The following is a 15,451-nucleotide window of genomic DNA, read 5'->3' as shown; positions in this document are numbered from 1 at the left end:
TTTTGAGCACTTTTTCTTATCATTGATTTATTATTGAAATACAGACAGAGCAGATGCTGTCAACTGCTGAGTCACTTTGTGGAGACTATGTATGGGGTCAGTATGACCTACTCATCTTGCCACCAAGTTTTCCCTATGGTGGAATGGAAAATCCTTGTCTAACTTTTGTTACTCCTACTTTATTGGTAAGTTTTGAAATTTAAGTTTTTGTTTCAGTATTTACAATACTTCCCTTTAAAATCCTTTCTTATTCTATCAAATTTTCCTTCTCAACTCTTCCTAACTACTTTTAAGATTACCTTCTTAATATTACTCAGTTTCTTTCAGAGGGTGATGTTTGGAGGGATGGACTAACTACACCTTGATTAGAATATTAAGCAGAACTTAAGTTTATTATGCTATGCAATATTGTCCTTTATCTTATTTTTCCCCTCCAAATAAAAAAATAATTGCAGTATCTCAGTTCTTCCTTAGTGTCAGGTACCTATGTATGTGTGGTCCTTTAGTGGATGAGGCATTTGATTCTTAAAGGATAGAGGTTAATGGTTGTGGAAAGAATTAAGGATTGGATAGTAATCCTCAAGAAAGAATAGGATAGGAGTCAATTAAGTTATTCTTTTGGGTTATTTAAATAGAAAATAGAGTGGTTACTTGTAGGATGGAGTTTGAGATCATTACGAGTAGCTTTTTAACCCCTTCACTACGATGACGTACATGGAACTTCAAAACATGTCAGATACAATTGTGTGTAACATACATATACAAATATTATCCCTATGGAAATTAAAATAATTTTTATCCTACCAAAGAGTACAACACATAGGTGAATATTACATCTAAGGGATATTTCACTAAAATAGATCTTCCTCTTGATTTTAGCCCCTCCTACTTTCTTCAGCCAACCAACAAGACTTTAGGATTCTAGCCTTCATTCCTGATTGTGTAAGGGCTATTTTAGTGTGTGTTTAGGTTACCATGCATACAGTAATCACTCAACTTTCTTTAGGCAATAGCTATGTTCCATAATTGAAGCATTATTCTCACATACCCGACATCCCCCAGCTTAGAAACGTAGCTCTTCTTACATCTCGCCCCACCACCAATTGAGACACTAGAGATTATAGTTTTCATTCAGGATTATGTAATGTTTATTTCAGTGAACATGTATTTCTATGTTGGCATATATGATCCAAGCATAAAGGAAGTACTCTAAAGTGAGACATACTGTAGCTGTGTTGCTCTCCCCCTCTGCCTCCCCGCACAATGCCTCTCAACACACCAGTCATGCAAGTTGTTGCGAGGTGTTGTTTGGTCATATTCTATCACAAAGTTATATCTAAAATTACACTAAATTATCTCCATACAGTACTACTGTATCCATAATTACCTGAACATTTTTTAATCCATATAAATTTTCCTCTTATTTTGTTATAGATTTCCAAATTCCTTCATTCATCCTCTATTTTCATTTAATAGATCGTATGAAATTTCCTCAATATTGGTAGCAATGATTACATTTATAACCTGGATAGCTGTAAACATGATGACAGATGACAAGATTTTTTTTTTCTTATTTCATTCCTTATTTTCTCGGCTATCATCTCTACGAAATATTATTTTCATGTCTTAGATATATACAGTAGACTTCACAAATATTGTCCATTGTTTTAGCAAGTAGAAGTTAGTTTTTTACTTTAATTACAGTATATCCATTTATTGACATTATACGCAGTATTTTACATGTAAGAGTGACTACATATTTCCTATTCCCAAGCCTCTGAAATGTTAAAAACTGGAATTATCCAGTAATTACTCATATTTCAAAAGGAGCCTGTGTCTCACATAAGGTGGGTCAACAGAAGAACAGACTAATTTATTTGTCTAATGAACTAAATCTCTCTCTCTCTCTCTCTCTCTCTCTCTCTCTCTCTCTCTCTCTCTCTCTCTCTCTCTCTCTCTCTCTCTCTCTCTTTGTCTTCAGAAGATAAGTTTTTTGTTAACCGTATGCCTTATGATTATACATTATTGTAGACTTTGTGTGTCAAAGGAAACAAACATCTATATTCTCTACATTTGTGTGTAATGTAAGGTCCATTACCAATGAGCAGTTTTATATCTTTTGACTACCAGCTATTGTGGAATAATTATGCAATCGCATAATCACTTCAAAATGAATATAAAGCTGTTTTACAAGCAGAACCACAGTGCATTATTGTTATTTAGAGTGATGTAACAACAAATTTCTAAAAAATGAATGAATGGAAAGAATTTTTCAAAGGAAAAGTACATGAAAGTGCCATGCTCATTTGGTTGTGTAGAGTAAAATATATATATACATATATATATATATAAAAAAAAACTTTAGAAAACCTCTATTCTGTAATCAGCAGCAAAACAAATACACATGGAAATGTAGGTTATCATCGAGTAAGTGTGCATGCTTATCCGATAGTGAAAATTCTTGTATGCAGCTACACAGGGGGTGCTATCCACATCCTTGTAGTGATAGGGTTAACCATGTGGTGTAGGCAAAAGCCCATCATTTTGTTGTCCTAGGTAAGAACAGTTTGAACAGTATGCATTGAAAAAATGGGTACCATTTTAATTTTTTATTTACTTTGTAATTCCATTATTTTAAACAGTATATTTAAATTTGAGCATGAACTGCTGCAAAATTGAACTGAAATATCCACGCAAGTATTTAAATCATTATTTCTCTCTTTCCTTTGCTCCTCATGATAAGGCAGGGGACAGATCTTTGGCTGATGTTGTAGTTCATGAAATAACACACAGCTGGACTGGAAATTTGGTCACAAATGCAAACTGGGAACATTTCTGGCTCAATGAAGGTTTTACAAAGTTCATAGAAAGGAAAATTGTAGGAGAACTTCAGGGAATAAGTGCCAGATCTTTTTCTTCTATAGGTGGATGGAATAGCTTAACAGAATGTGTAAGTACTTTTTAATTTTTTTTTTTGTAGATTTTACCATGGCATCCTTTTGTCCTCTGCAGGCAGGAGATCGTTCACTGGCTGATGTAGTCATCCATGAAATATCCCACTCTTGGACGGGTAACTTAATTACAAATTCCCAGTGGGAACACTTCTGGCTGAATGAAGGGTTCACAATGTTTGTGCAGCGTAAGATTGAAGGTCGTATGCATGGAAAACTACACAGAGACTTCTCTGCCCTAGGAGGATGGAAGGATTTGGTCGACTGTGTGAGTCCACTATTGGTTATATTAAAAGTAAAAGACGTCTTATTTCAAGGAATCTTGCCTAGTATTCATCATGCTAATATCCTCAAAGCTACTGGATTCCCAAACTCTAAATAAAGAATAGAAAAACCTCCCTCTACCTTCCCTGCCTCCCCTTCTCGTGATGCCTAGTCATCCCAAAAGATGGTACCATTAGAGGAACATCAACAGCAGGTAGTGTTGTATCAGAAAAATCATACATTTTTTTTCGTCTACAAAAAACAGTACCGGCCTTTCCAGCTCTATTTCATTTGATATTTTTCATATATTGGTAAAATATTGGTAATTTTGTTTCAGAATTATGAGCTGGAGTAGCAAAGTATGTTTACTCTAATTTTAAATTATATTCATTTGCCAAATTGTTTAGAAAAACAGTAAAATGTGTCAATGGACAAGGGTTCATGATAGAACCTAAATGTAATAGACAGGAAGATACAGGTAAGAGAGAAAATATGGAAGAATTCCACTAGGCTAGTGGATATTTGAATTGTTAATTAGATTGTAGTAACAAAATAGAGGCAGGGAAACCCCAACCATTTGCCTGACACAAACTATGGACAACTTTGGTATTTAGGTCCAGGTAAATGGATGAGAGTAGAATAGAGTTGGGAATGAGACAAATGTTATTAAAGTACGGCTTCCTAATTTATCTATAATTTTTATTAACATGATGTTTGTAATTATTCTAATAAGGTTTCAGATTTGTCTATTGAAAATAATAAGCCTTCATATACTAAAGTTACACTGGTAAATGAGGTTTCCTACTGTATAGCTCCTCTCTTAGTAGATGTGCATTTTGAATACAGTTAAGCTGCTGAGAACAACAGACTACTGCCCAATTTCTTCTGCTTGTATAACAATTAGCTTGTTTTATCGAACAATAATGTTAATACAGGCTTTTATAGGCTCATAAGAGACCTAGTAAAGGCTTCTTGTTGCCAGACTACTCTTTCATGAAGAATAGTGATGAGATTGTGGATGCCAGTAACTATAGAATGTAGCATGAATATTACTGTTTTTCAATATTAAACTTACCCGATAATCATGTAGCTGTCAACTCCGTTGCCCGACAGAATTCTATGGAGGGATACGCCAGCTATCACAATACTAGAAGGGGGTGTACTTACCAGCGCCACCTGTGGCCAGGTACTATAGTACTTCTTGTTGACACCTCCTCAATTTTTCCTCTGTCGTGCTTCCGGCAAGACGTTCTGGGATACGCTTATGATCTTCGAGTATTTTCACGGCTAATTGGTGAAGTATTCTCTCAGATTTCGGCTGTCGCTTTACTGGAAACCTTCTTATATTAGCTAGATAGCTTTTATATAGTCCTGATTAACGATTAACGATCTTTTGCTTGATTTTGGAACCCCCTTTGGCTAACTCTTTGGATTCAAGATGTCTGACATTTCGCAAGCCCCCTCCCATAGACGATGTAGGTCTTGCAATAGGCGTATTCCGAAGGCCTCGGTAGATCCTCACACCGCTTGTTCTGACTGTAGGGACAGGCCCTGTCAGTTAGAAAATCGATGTGAGGAATGCGCCGGACTTTCGGAACTTGAATTTGTCCGTCTTATGAAATATTCAACTAAGTTAGAGAGAGGTAGAGTTAGGAGGAGTTCTTCTCACTCTTCACTTTTTTCCTCACCTCATGATCCCCTACCTTTTCCTACCCCTGTAGTGGCTACCCCCGAACCTACTATTTGCCCTCCGCCTGATATGTCTGTTGTTTTGCGTGCTATTCAGGCCTTAGGCGATAAAGTAGAGTCAGTGGTAAGTGATCATAAGTCTCTTTTGGCCGAAGTCAAGGAGCTTAAGGTCAAGAGTGCAGTGGGTGGAATTAGTGCCAGTGCTGTGACGAGTGCTAGTGTCAGTGCAGTGCCAAGTGCTAGTGCCAGTGTCAGTGTGGTGCGTGAGGATACTTCTGTGCGAGCCAGTCGTCCTCCCAGTCCGGGACCTCTTGCAAGCTCCCAAGCCCAGGGGAGAAGCAATGTCGAAGGGCATAAGGGTTCGGCAGGCCTTGTTCGGCGCACAGAAGTATCCTCGGTGGTTGCGGGCGTGTCTTCCAAAGACCGTCACTCCCACCTGCAGACGATTGAGCCCGTCTTTTTCTCGTCCGCTGATCAACTGTCAGGGAAGAAACGTTGGACTCAGGTCTCGAGACCACTTAAACGCAGAGTCCAGTCCGCGAGTGCTCAGCCAGGTTGCAGTCATTGGCTCAGCTCTGACTCGCCGCAGTCATCAGTCGACTGCACTCCGCCCAAGAGGAGTAAGGTTCTGCCACAACAGAGCTCGACTGTTAAGGCTTTACCTCAGCCTACTGTAGTTTCTGCCGACCCCAAGTGGACTCTACTACAGTCCATGCAAGCACAGCTTTCGGACTTGATGCGTGAGTGTCGGGCTGAGAGTGTTGCGCCTCCGCCTCCGCCTACACTCCCTCCGCCTGCGCTCGCTCCGCCTGCGCTCGCTCCGCCTGATCGCAGTACCACCTGCCAGGCGTACGATGTTGAGCCACGTTCTGAGTTTGCTGTTCCCAGTGGTGTTCAGCCTCCGCCTTCCTTAAGGCAACCTTTACAATGGGATCAGGAGGATTATACCTCTCTTCCTCCGCCTCCACTTGCTGCTCCACCAGTGATGCAACACTCGGTTGAGGTACAACAACCTCTCCCGTCCATGAGTCAGTCTCCTCAGCTCTCGCTGCAGCGAGCTCAACCCTCCACAAGGCAAGCACCACAACACCTTAGCCTTGCGCCTCAGGAGCCTCAGCTTGCGAGACATTTACCTTGTTCTGCGCAGCCTCTACCTCATCGCGCTCCGCTCACACCACAGGAACAGGAACTTGCTACTCCGCTTCCGCCAACCGCTCAGCAAGCGCAACCCTTGGGTTCAACCACTCATGCTAGGAGTCAGCCTCCTCCACCCATGCGCCTTCCTTCTGCTTCGTCTTTTATTCAGCCTTTGCAGTCTGAGCCTCAGGTTTTCCCTCAACAGTTACTTGAAGAGGAAACCACTAATATTGTTCCTACTCGTTCTGACTCTGCTGTTCAGCATTCTTGTCCGATCTCTTCGCTACACTCTGGTGATGAGGCTTCTGATGATGAGGCGGCACACCTGGATCCCTCGTCAGACGTGGATGAATCCAAGCCTTCTCCACAGTCTATTGACTTTCGTAAGGTCTTGGCTCTGCTTAGGGAGGTTTACCCAGACCACTTTGTCTCTGCTATTCCCCGCTCTCCGCCATCTGAGTTTTCGCTGGGCATACAGCAAGCTAAGTCCACCTATACTAAGCTAGTCCTAGCAAGGTCCTCTAAGAGAGCGTTAAGGATCTTAGGGGAGTGGCTGCAGACTAAGCAACACCTTGGCAAAACTTCTTTCATGTTCCCTCCGACTAAGCTCACTTCGAAAGCGAGCGTTTGGTATGCCACAGGAGAAGCACCAGGCTTGGGAGTACCTGCCTCTGCCCAGGCTGACTTCTCAAGTCTGGTAGACTCGCCTCGGAGAACTGCAATGAGGCGCTCTAAGGTTTGCTGGACCTTCTCAGACCTTGATCACTTACTGAAGGGAGTATTTAGAGCATTTGAGATGTTCAACTTTCTAGACTGGTGCCTGGGGGCCCTCAGCAAGAAGACCTCCCCTGCGGACAAGGATTCTGCCATGCTATTAATGTCCTGCATGGATAAGGCCATTAGGGATGGATCTGGTGAGCTTGCGTCGATGTTTGTATCAGGGGTTCTGAAGAAAAGGGAACAGCTGTGTACCTTCCTTTCCTCCAGCATTACACCTTGTCAAAGGTCGCAACTCCTTTTTGCTCCGCTCTCGAAGTTCCTCTTCCCCGAAGAGCTGGTTAAGGACTTGTCTGCTGCCCTGATACAAAAGGACACACACGATCTTGTAGCCTCATCGGCTCGTAAGTCTAAGGTTGCTACCTCAGTCCCCAGGACTTATCGCTCCCCAGTGGCTGATACCCCTGCTACGAGGTTCATACCGCCCTTTCGTGGTAGAGCCCCCAGCCGAGGAAGCTCCCGTCCAGACTCTTCCAGGAGCAAGTCTAGGAAAGGCTCCAAGACATCTAAAGGAAAAAACTGACTCTCCGCATCTCCAGACAGCAGTAGGAGCCAGACTCAAGATCTTCTGGCAAGCCTGGGAGAAGAGAGGTGCAGACGCCCAGTCTGTCAGTTGGCTGAGGGACGGTTACAGGATTCCATTCTGCCTCAAACCACCTCTGACCACATCTCCCATCAACCTCTCTCCCAACTACAAAGAAGAGGACAAGAGGCTAGCATTGCACCAGGAGGTGTCGCTACTTGTGCAGAAGAAGGCAGTGGTTATAGTCCGGGACCATCAATCCCCGGGCTTCTACAACCGTCTCTTTCTTGTGGCCAAGAAGACAGGAGGTTGGAGACCGGTGCTGGACGTCAGCGCGCTCAACGCGTATGTCACCAAGCAGACGTTCACGATGGAGACGACGAAGTCGGTCCTAGCAGCGGTCAGGCAGGAGGACTGGATGGTCTCGTTGGACTTGAAAGATGCCTACTTTCACGTTCCTATTCATCCAGACTCCCAACCTTTCCTGAGATTCGTTTTTGGAAAGGTTGTCTTCCAATTCCAAGCCCTGTGTTTTGGCCTAAGCACAGCTCCTATGGTGTTCACTCATCTGATGAGGAATATAGCAAAATTCCTACACTTATCGGACATCAGAGCCTCCCTCTACTTAGACGACTGGCTGTTGAGAGCCTCCACGAGTCGTCGCTGTCTGGAGAATCTCAACTGGACTTTGGACTTAATCAGAGAACTGGGTCTGTTAGTCAACATAGAAAAGTCTCAGCTCATTCCCTCCCAATCCATTGTGTACCTGGGAATGGAGATTCGGAGTCAGGATTTTCGGGCTTTTCCATCGGCCCCCAGGATAAGCCAAGCCCTAGAGTGCATCATGAGCATGCTGAAGAGGAGCAGTTGCTCGGTGAGACAGTGGATGAGTCTCACAGGGACCCTTTCATCACTGGCCCTGTTCGTCGAGCTAGGGAGACTCCACCTCCGCCCTCTTCAATTCCATCTTGCAGCTCATTGGGACAAGGGTTCGACTCTCGAAGCAGTCTCTATCCCAATCACCCAAGAGATGAAGACCACTCTCCTGTGGTGGAAGAACAATCTCCTTCTCAGGGAGGGCCTATCGTTGGCTATTCAGACCCCCAATCTTCATCTCTTCTCAGATGCATCGGACTCGGGCTGGGGTGCGACCTTGAACGGACGGGAATGCTCGGGAACGTGGAACGAGGAACAGGGATTACTCCACATCAACTGCAAGGAGCTACTAGCAGTTCATTTAGCCCTGCTGAACTTCAAGTCCCTCCTGCTAGGCAAAGTGGTGGAGGTGAACTCAGACAACACCACAGCCTTGGCTTACATCTCCAAGCAAGGAGGGACCCATTCGAGGAGCCTATACGAGATCGCAAGGGACCTCCTCATTTGGTCAAAAGGTCTAAACCTCACTCTGGTCACGAGGTTCATTCAGGGCAATATGAACGTCTCAGCAGATCGCCTAAGCAGAAGGAATCAGGTCATTCCCACGGAATGGACCCTCCACAAGAGTGTGTGCAACAGACTTTGGACCTTGTGGGGTCAACCTACCATAGATCTGTTTGCCACCTCCATAACCAAGAGACTTCCGCTGTACTGTTCCCCTGTTCCAGACCCTGCAGCAGTTCATGTGGATGCTTTTCTACTGAACTGGTCACATCTCGACCTTTACGCATTCCCACCGTTCAAGATAATAAACAAAGTTCTGCAGAAATTCATCTCGCACGAAGGGACACGGCTGACGCTGGTTGCTCCCCTTTGGCCTGCAAGAGAATGGTTCACAGAGGTACTTCAATGGCTAGTCGACATCCCCAGGACTCTACCTCTAAGAGTGGACCTTCTACGTCAACCTCACGTAGACAGGTTGCACCCAAACTTCCACGCTCTTCGGCTGACTGCCTTCAGACTGTCGAAAGATTCGCTAGAGCTAGAGGCTTTTCGAAGGAGGCAGCCAGTGCGATTGCCAGAGCAAGAAGGGTTTCCACTCGTAGAGTCTACCAATCTAAGTGGGAAGTCTTCCGGAGCTGGTGTAGAGCCAATTCAATATCCTCTACCAATACCTCTGTGACCCAAATAGCTGACTTCCTTCTACATCTTAGGAATGAGAGATCCCTTTCAGCCCCTACGATTAAAGGGTATAGGAGTATGTTGGCTTCAGTTCTCCGCCACAGAGGTTTGGACCTTTCTTCCAACAAGGACCTTCAAGACATTCTTAAGTCTTTTGAGACGTCTAAAGAGCGTCGTCTATCCACTCCAGGCTGGAACCTAGACGTAGTCTTAAGGTTCCTTATGTCACCTAGGTTCGAACCTCTCCAGTCAGCTTCCTTCAAGGACCTTACCCTCAAGACTCTGTTTCTCGTCTGCCTTGCAACAGCTAAGAGAGTCAGTGAGGTTCATGCCTTCAGCAAGAACATTGGTTTCACGACCGAATCTGCAACATGTTCTTTTCAGCTCGGATTCCTAGCAAAGAACGAACTTCCTTCACGTCCTTGGCCTAGATCGTTTGAAATACCTAGCCTCTCCAACATGGTAGGTAACGAACTAGAGAGAGTTCTTTGCCCTGTCAGAGCTCTCAAGTATTATCTTAAGAGGTCTAAACCTATTCGAGGACAGTCAGAAGCCTTATGGTGTGCCATCAAGAAACCTTCGAGGCCCATGTCCAAGAACGGGGTTTCGTATTATATAAGGCTTCTGATTAGAGAAGCCCATTCTCACTTAAAGGAGGAAGACCTTGCATTGCTGAAGGTAAGGACCCACGAAGTAAGAGCCGTAGCTACTTCGATGGCCTTTAATAAAAACCGTTCTCTGCAGAGCATAATGGATGCAACCTATTGGAGGAGCAAGTCAGTGTTTGCATCATTTTATCTTAAAGATGTCCAGTCTCTTTACGAGAACTGCTACACCCTGGGACCATTCGTAGCAGCGAGTGCAGTAGTAGGTGAGGGCTCAGCCACTACATTCCCTTAATCCCATAACCTTTTTTAACCTTTCTCTTGAATGCTTTTATTGTTGTTTTTATGGTTGTTACGGTAGGCTAAGAAGCCTTCCGCATCCTTTTGATTTGGCGGGTGGTCTATTCATTCTTGAGAAGCGCCTGGGTTAGAGGTTTTGTAGAGGTCCTTTAGTAGGGGTTGCAACCCTATATACTTTAGCACCTTTGGGTTGATTCAGCCTCCAAGAGGAACGCTGCGCTCAGTAAGGAAGACGAACTTAAAAAAGAGGCAGAGTAACGGTTCAATTCGACTTCCTTACCAGGTACTTATTATTTCATTGTTATTTGAGATAACTGTTATATGAAATATGGGATACTTAGCTATCCTTTAATCTTGTACACTGGTTTTCACCCACCCCCCTGGGTGTGAATCAGCTACATGATTATCGGGTAAGTTTAATATTGAAAAATGTTAATTTTATTAGTAAAATAAATTTTTGAATATACTTACCCGATAATCATGATTTAATCGACCCTCCCTTCCTCCCCATAGAGAACCAGTGGACCGAGGAAAAATTGAGGAGGTGTCAACAAGAAGTACTATAGTACCTGGCCACAGGTGGCGCTGGTAAGTACACCCCCTTCTAGTATTGTGATAGCTGGCGTATCCCTCCATAGAATTCTGTCGGGCAACGGAGTTGACAGCTACATGATTATCGGGTAAGTATATTCAAAAATTTATTTTACTAATAAAAATAACATATTTAAGGGGAGGAAAAATGCATATTTTATAATAATCAGTTTAACTCAAATAATTTGGGTAATTTTCTAACATACGATGCAATAGAGATTCAGCTACCTTCTATAAATTTCATGTAAAGGCCCTTAGAAGTGTAGACCTTAACCTGTGTACATGATAGGTCATGCTACAGATAATTGCATCATGGTAGAGTTAGAGAAGATAGTTCTGGTTATGTGTGAAACCTGGTTTTCTCATATTAATGTATCTTACTAGATATGTAATTTCTGGCTTTTTGGGAAAAAAAATCTACATTCAACATAAAGTTAATTATAATACTTTGTGTTTGGTATCATGTAGTCTGTGATTCAGTTACTTGGCTCCTTCATCCTGTGTTCACAGGGAGGGAATATTTTGTGTCTTATCTTAGATGGTCTCCCTTGTGTATAAATCTTAATAACGTAGAGAAACATAATTTGTAATTTTTTTTATTTTTTTTTTTCAAACTCTTAACAGTTTGATTTTAAGAGAGTTAGGGGATACAGTATTTTGATATTCTGTATACTTGAATCATTTACAGAAACATATTAGCAGCTCAGTCTTGTTTCAATATAACAGGTGTCATGAGAAGTTCATGTGATTTAGGCATGTCAAACAAATGTCTAAGATGATAGTGAGTTAATTTTATAGTCTAATTTATGGAAGAGTATGCCTTCCTTTGGTTTTAGAGAGTGTTTATGTTGTAAATGTTCAGTGGATAGGCTGCTAATATATAAAGATCTGTATAGAATTTTACGTTTAATGGAGAGGCCAACAATATAATTTGAGGTGACATTCAGAGTTCATATATTATCCAGAAAAACTTATAATTGTGTATATAAAGTTATTGTCAACTAGAATCATACATACATACATATACCTGAAAACTTTAAATCGATCAAACTTCCCCAAATTTTGGGGGTAGCCGACATCAAACAAATGAAACAAAAAAGGGGACCTCTCCTCTCTACGTTCCTTCCAGCCTGACAAGGGACTCGACCGAGTTCGGCTGGTACTGCTAGTGTGCCACAGCCCACCCTCCCCCGCAGAAGAAGCTTCATAACGCTGAATCCCCTTCCCCGGAGGAAGCAGCAGGGCCTACCGGAACTGCGTCACAATCGCTCGCCATTCATTCCTATTTCTAGCACGCTCTCTTGCCTCTCTCACATCTATCCTCCTATCACCCAGAGCTTCCTTCACTCCATCCATCCACCCAAACCTTGGCTTTCCTCTTGTACTTCTCCCATCAACTCTTGCATTCATCACCTTCTTTAGCAGACAGCCATTTTACTTTCTCTCAACAAGGCCAAACCACCTCAACACATTCATATCCACTCTGGCTGCTAACTCATTTCTTACACCCGTTCTCACCCTCACTACTTTGTTCCTAACCCTATCTACTCGAGATACACCAACCATACTCCTTAGACACTTCATCTCAAACACATTCAATTTCTGTCTCTCCATCACTTTCATTCCCCACAACTCCGATCCATACATCACAGTTGGTACAATCACTTTCTCATACAGAACTCTCTTTACATTCATGCCCAACCCTCTATTTTTTACTACTCCCTTAACTGCCCCCAACGCTTTGCATCCTTCATTCACTCCCTGACATACATCTGCTTCCACTCCACCATTTGCTGCAACAACAGACCCCAATTACTTAAACTGATCCACCTCCTCAAACAACTCTCCATTCAACATGACATTCAACCTCGCACCACCTTCCCTTCTCGTACATCTCATAACCTTACTCTTACCCACATTAACTCTCAACTTCCTTCTTTCACACACCCTTCCAAATTCTGTCACTAATCGGCCAAGCTTTTCCTCCGCGTCTGCAACCAGTACAGTATCATCTGCAAACAACAACTGATTTACCTCCTAACTAGAGTCATAAAATAGGAAAATTCAGAGATTAGGGAAAGAGATTGACATGTTTTTTAACTGTATAGTAATTCATATTTTATTTTTATCAGCATTATATATTATCATATACTATATATCATATATTACTTAAACATAATGTATGTATGAACTTCTTTTAATCATTTTTATTACTTTATTAGAATTGCTATACATAGGCTTTATCACTGAATAATTTACATGTGATGAGCTTTAACGCTGGGTTGCTCTACTTTGCACGGTTGGTTTGAAAACTCGGCCTACAAGAGTTATTATTGCGAAACCATGAGTAAGAGATTTTTTTAATATGTTATACGGTTTTCTGTATCACTAATGACCGAATTCGTAAAGATTGAACCCGCGATAAAGGAGGGCTAACTATAATAACAGTTTTTGTTTTACCTCAGGGAGGAGAAACTATGTTCAGTGTCAGTGGTGAAAGTCTATCGCTCTGCCTTAAGCCTTGCCTTTAAGCTAAACAGAGTTAACTTTTTCTCCTCTATGGGATTATCTCTCCTCACAAAGTTTCGAGCTGTCTTGCCCTCAGTCGGAAGTCGGACCGCCTCCGTGGAATGAAGTACGTGTACTGCAATCCCTGAAAGGAGTTCCTTATGAACCATTTAATCTGTCCTCAAATCGTGACCTTGACGCTAAAGACGGTTTTCCTGTTACCCCTGGCCTCTGCTAAAAGAGTCGGCGAGCTACACTGTCTGTCCTATGACAGCTCATTCAAGGGGATGAGGGGAAGTGAGTTTATTGCAAAGACTCGAAATCCGGCTGTAGAGGATCCTAGATTCGGGCCCTTCCGGGTTGAGAGTCTCCGTACTGTAACAAGTGACCCAGATCAGCTGTTGTTATGCTTTGTTAGGGCAGTGAGGTAATACCTGAAATGGAATGTTTGAGCTTGGCCACAAATCAATACTGTAGACTGTTTGTCAGTACGGGCAGGGTTAAGAGGAGAGTTACAAAGAATTCAATCTCCTCCTGGATCAGGAATGTGATTGAACAAGCCCTCCAAATGGACTCGATCCCTCTTCACCGTATAGAGCTCATGATGTCAGGGGTATTAGCACATTCCTAGTGTTTAAAAAGAACTTCAGTATAACACATGTTTTTAGAAGCGGGCATGTGGAAATGTCAGATTACATTCACCGCCTACTACATGGAAGACGTAACCCACAGGAGCCTTGACACATTCTCCATAGGTCCTGTGGTGGCTGCACAATGCTCGGTAACACCTCGGCTCCCTCGTAGGATAGGTAGCAGTCGGTTGAGGGCAGATGTTACCCGGTTGTAAGTCTAGTATGAATGTACGTACGACTGGGATTTAGTCTTTCATTCTCCTCTCGCTTGGGGTTTGAGTTAGCCGGGGAACTCCGCAAGCTGTCCTCCTCTGATTGCAGGTGGGTATCATCATCCCTTGTGTAACCTGCTATATGCATGTATATTTGTTATGTCCCCGATCTCCCAGCGAGGTAGGAATTTGGCAACGACCAGATAAGAGGAGTGTAGCTCGAGGTTAAGTCTTACCTAGCCGAGTCACATTGCTTAGTTTCACACCTTTGCACAATTGCTCAGAATGTTATCTCATTGAGGGTTAGCGAGGTGATAGGGTGTACAGTACTCTTCCACAACTCCCGCAAAGCACAAGAGTTGTGTCCCAGGTCAATGACCAGCCATTTGGTCTTGGACATCCATCCACCTAAATGTGAGTCTCCATAGTAAAGAGCTGAAAGGTTTGTATTTGGTGCGGGAATAAATGACAAATTTGGAAATAGTGTTTTTCTAACCATACAAACCTGGAGCTCTTTACATCTACTGGCCCGCCATCACCTACCCCCAGTAAGTCCTGCTTGTAATTGCAAACTGGCTAGTGTTGGCTGCTGTGTGTGTGAGCTGGGTGGTTGTTCTACCCCTGCTAACTAGCGGAGATTAGTAGCATCTTGCAAAAAGTTTCACAGCTAGTTTCAAGTGTCACCAAAATATATATCCATAGTATAAAGCTTAAGGTTTGTGTGGTTAGAAAAAATACTAATTATTTCCAAGTTTGACATATCTTGGGGCATTATGACTGTAATTTGAGCTATATATGACTATTGAGTGTTTGTGAAAAAGAAATTTTAACTTAAGTTTATTCAACACAACACTATCTTTCAAATAATTATTAAATACCTTTGAAGTTTAGAGCTGTTGATTCTTTTTACTTCCAGATCCAAGCAAGGGGAGAAAAGGATCCTTTAACTTGCTTGATCCCTGATCTAACTGGAGTAGATCCTGATGATGCATTCTCTACTGTGCCTTACGAAAAGGGACATACTTTCCTCTGGTACCTTGAGTCGCTTGTGGGTGGACCTGGTATGTATTGTATAGTTTCATTTTTCCTCGGAATTTTTTAGAAAGTCAAAATGGTTAGAAGACCCTTACACTATAGATACTGCATTTATGGAAAAAAAGGGTATCTTTAGCCTTAAGCTAGAAAATGTAGTTGTACTGACCAA

At 42.7% G+C, this 15,451-nt stretch overlaps 1 protein-coding gene across 4 annotated transcripts in view; it reads left to right on the top strand.

The window, feature by feature from the left end:
* Nucleotides 1–15,451, top strand: part of LOC137658387 (leukotriene A-4 hydrolase) — a 124,655-nt gene that overhangs the window by 71,230 nt on the left and 37,974 nt on the right. For 3 of the 4 annotated variants that reach the window (XM_068393076.1, XM_068393092.1, XM_068393067.1), the window contains exons 7-9: nucleotides 45–185; nucleotides 3,013–3,219; nucleotides 15,164–15,308. In XM_068393076.1, coding sequence (XP_068249177.1) covers nucleotides 45–185; nucleotides 3,013–3,219; nucleotides 15,164–15,308 — 493 coding nt within the window. Of the gene's footprint in view, nucleotides 1–44; nucleotides 186–2,743; nucleotides 2,951–3,012; nucleotides 3,220–15,163; nucleotides 15,309–15,451 lie in introns of all 4 variants that reach the window. The other variant, XM_068393083.1, reaches the window with a different exon arrangement.

This window comes from Palaemon carinicauda, chromosome 1 (genome assembly GCF_036898095.1).
Source record: "Palaemon carinicauda isolate YSFRI2023 chromosome 1, ASM3689809v2, whole genome shotgun sequence".
Lineage (NCBI taxonomy): Eukaryota > Metazoa > Arthropoda > Malacostraca > Decapoda > Palaemonidae > Palaemon > Palaemon carinicauda.
Note: the sequence above shows the minus strand (reverse complement) of the source record. Positions and strands in the feature narration are given on the sequence as shown.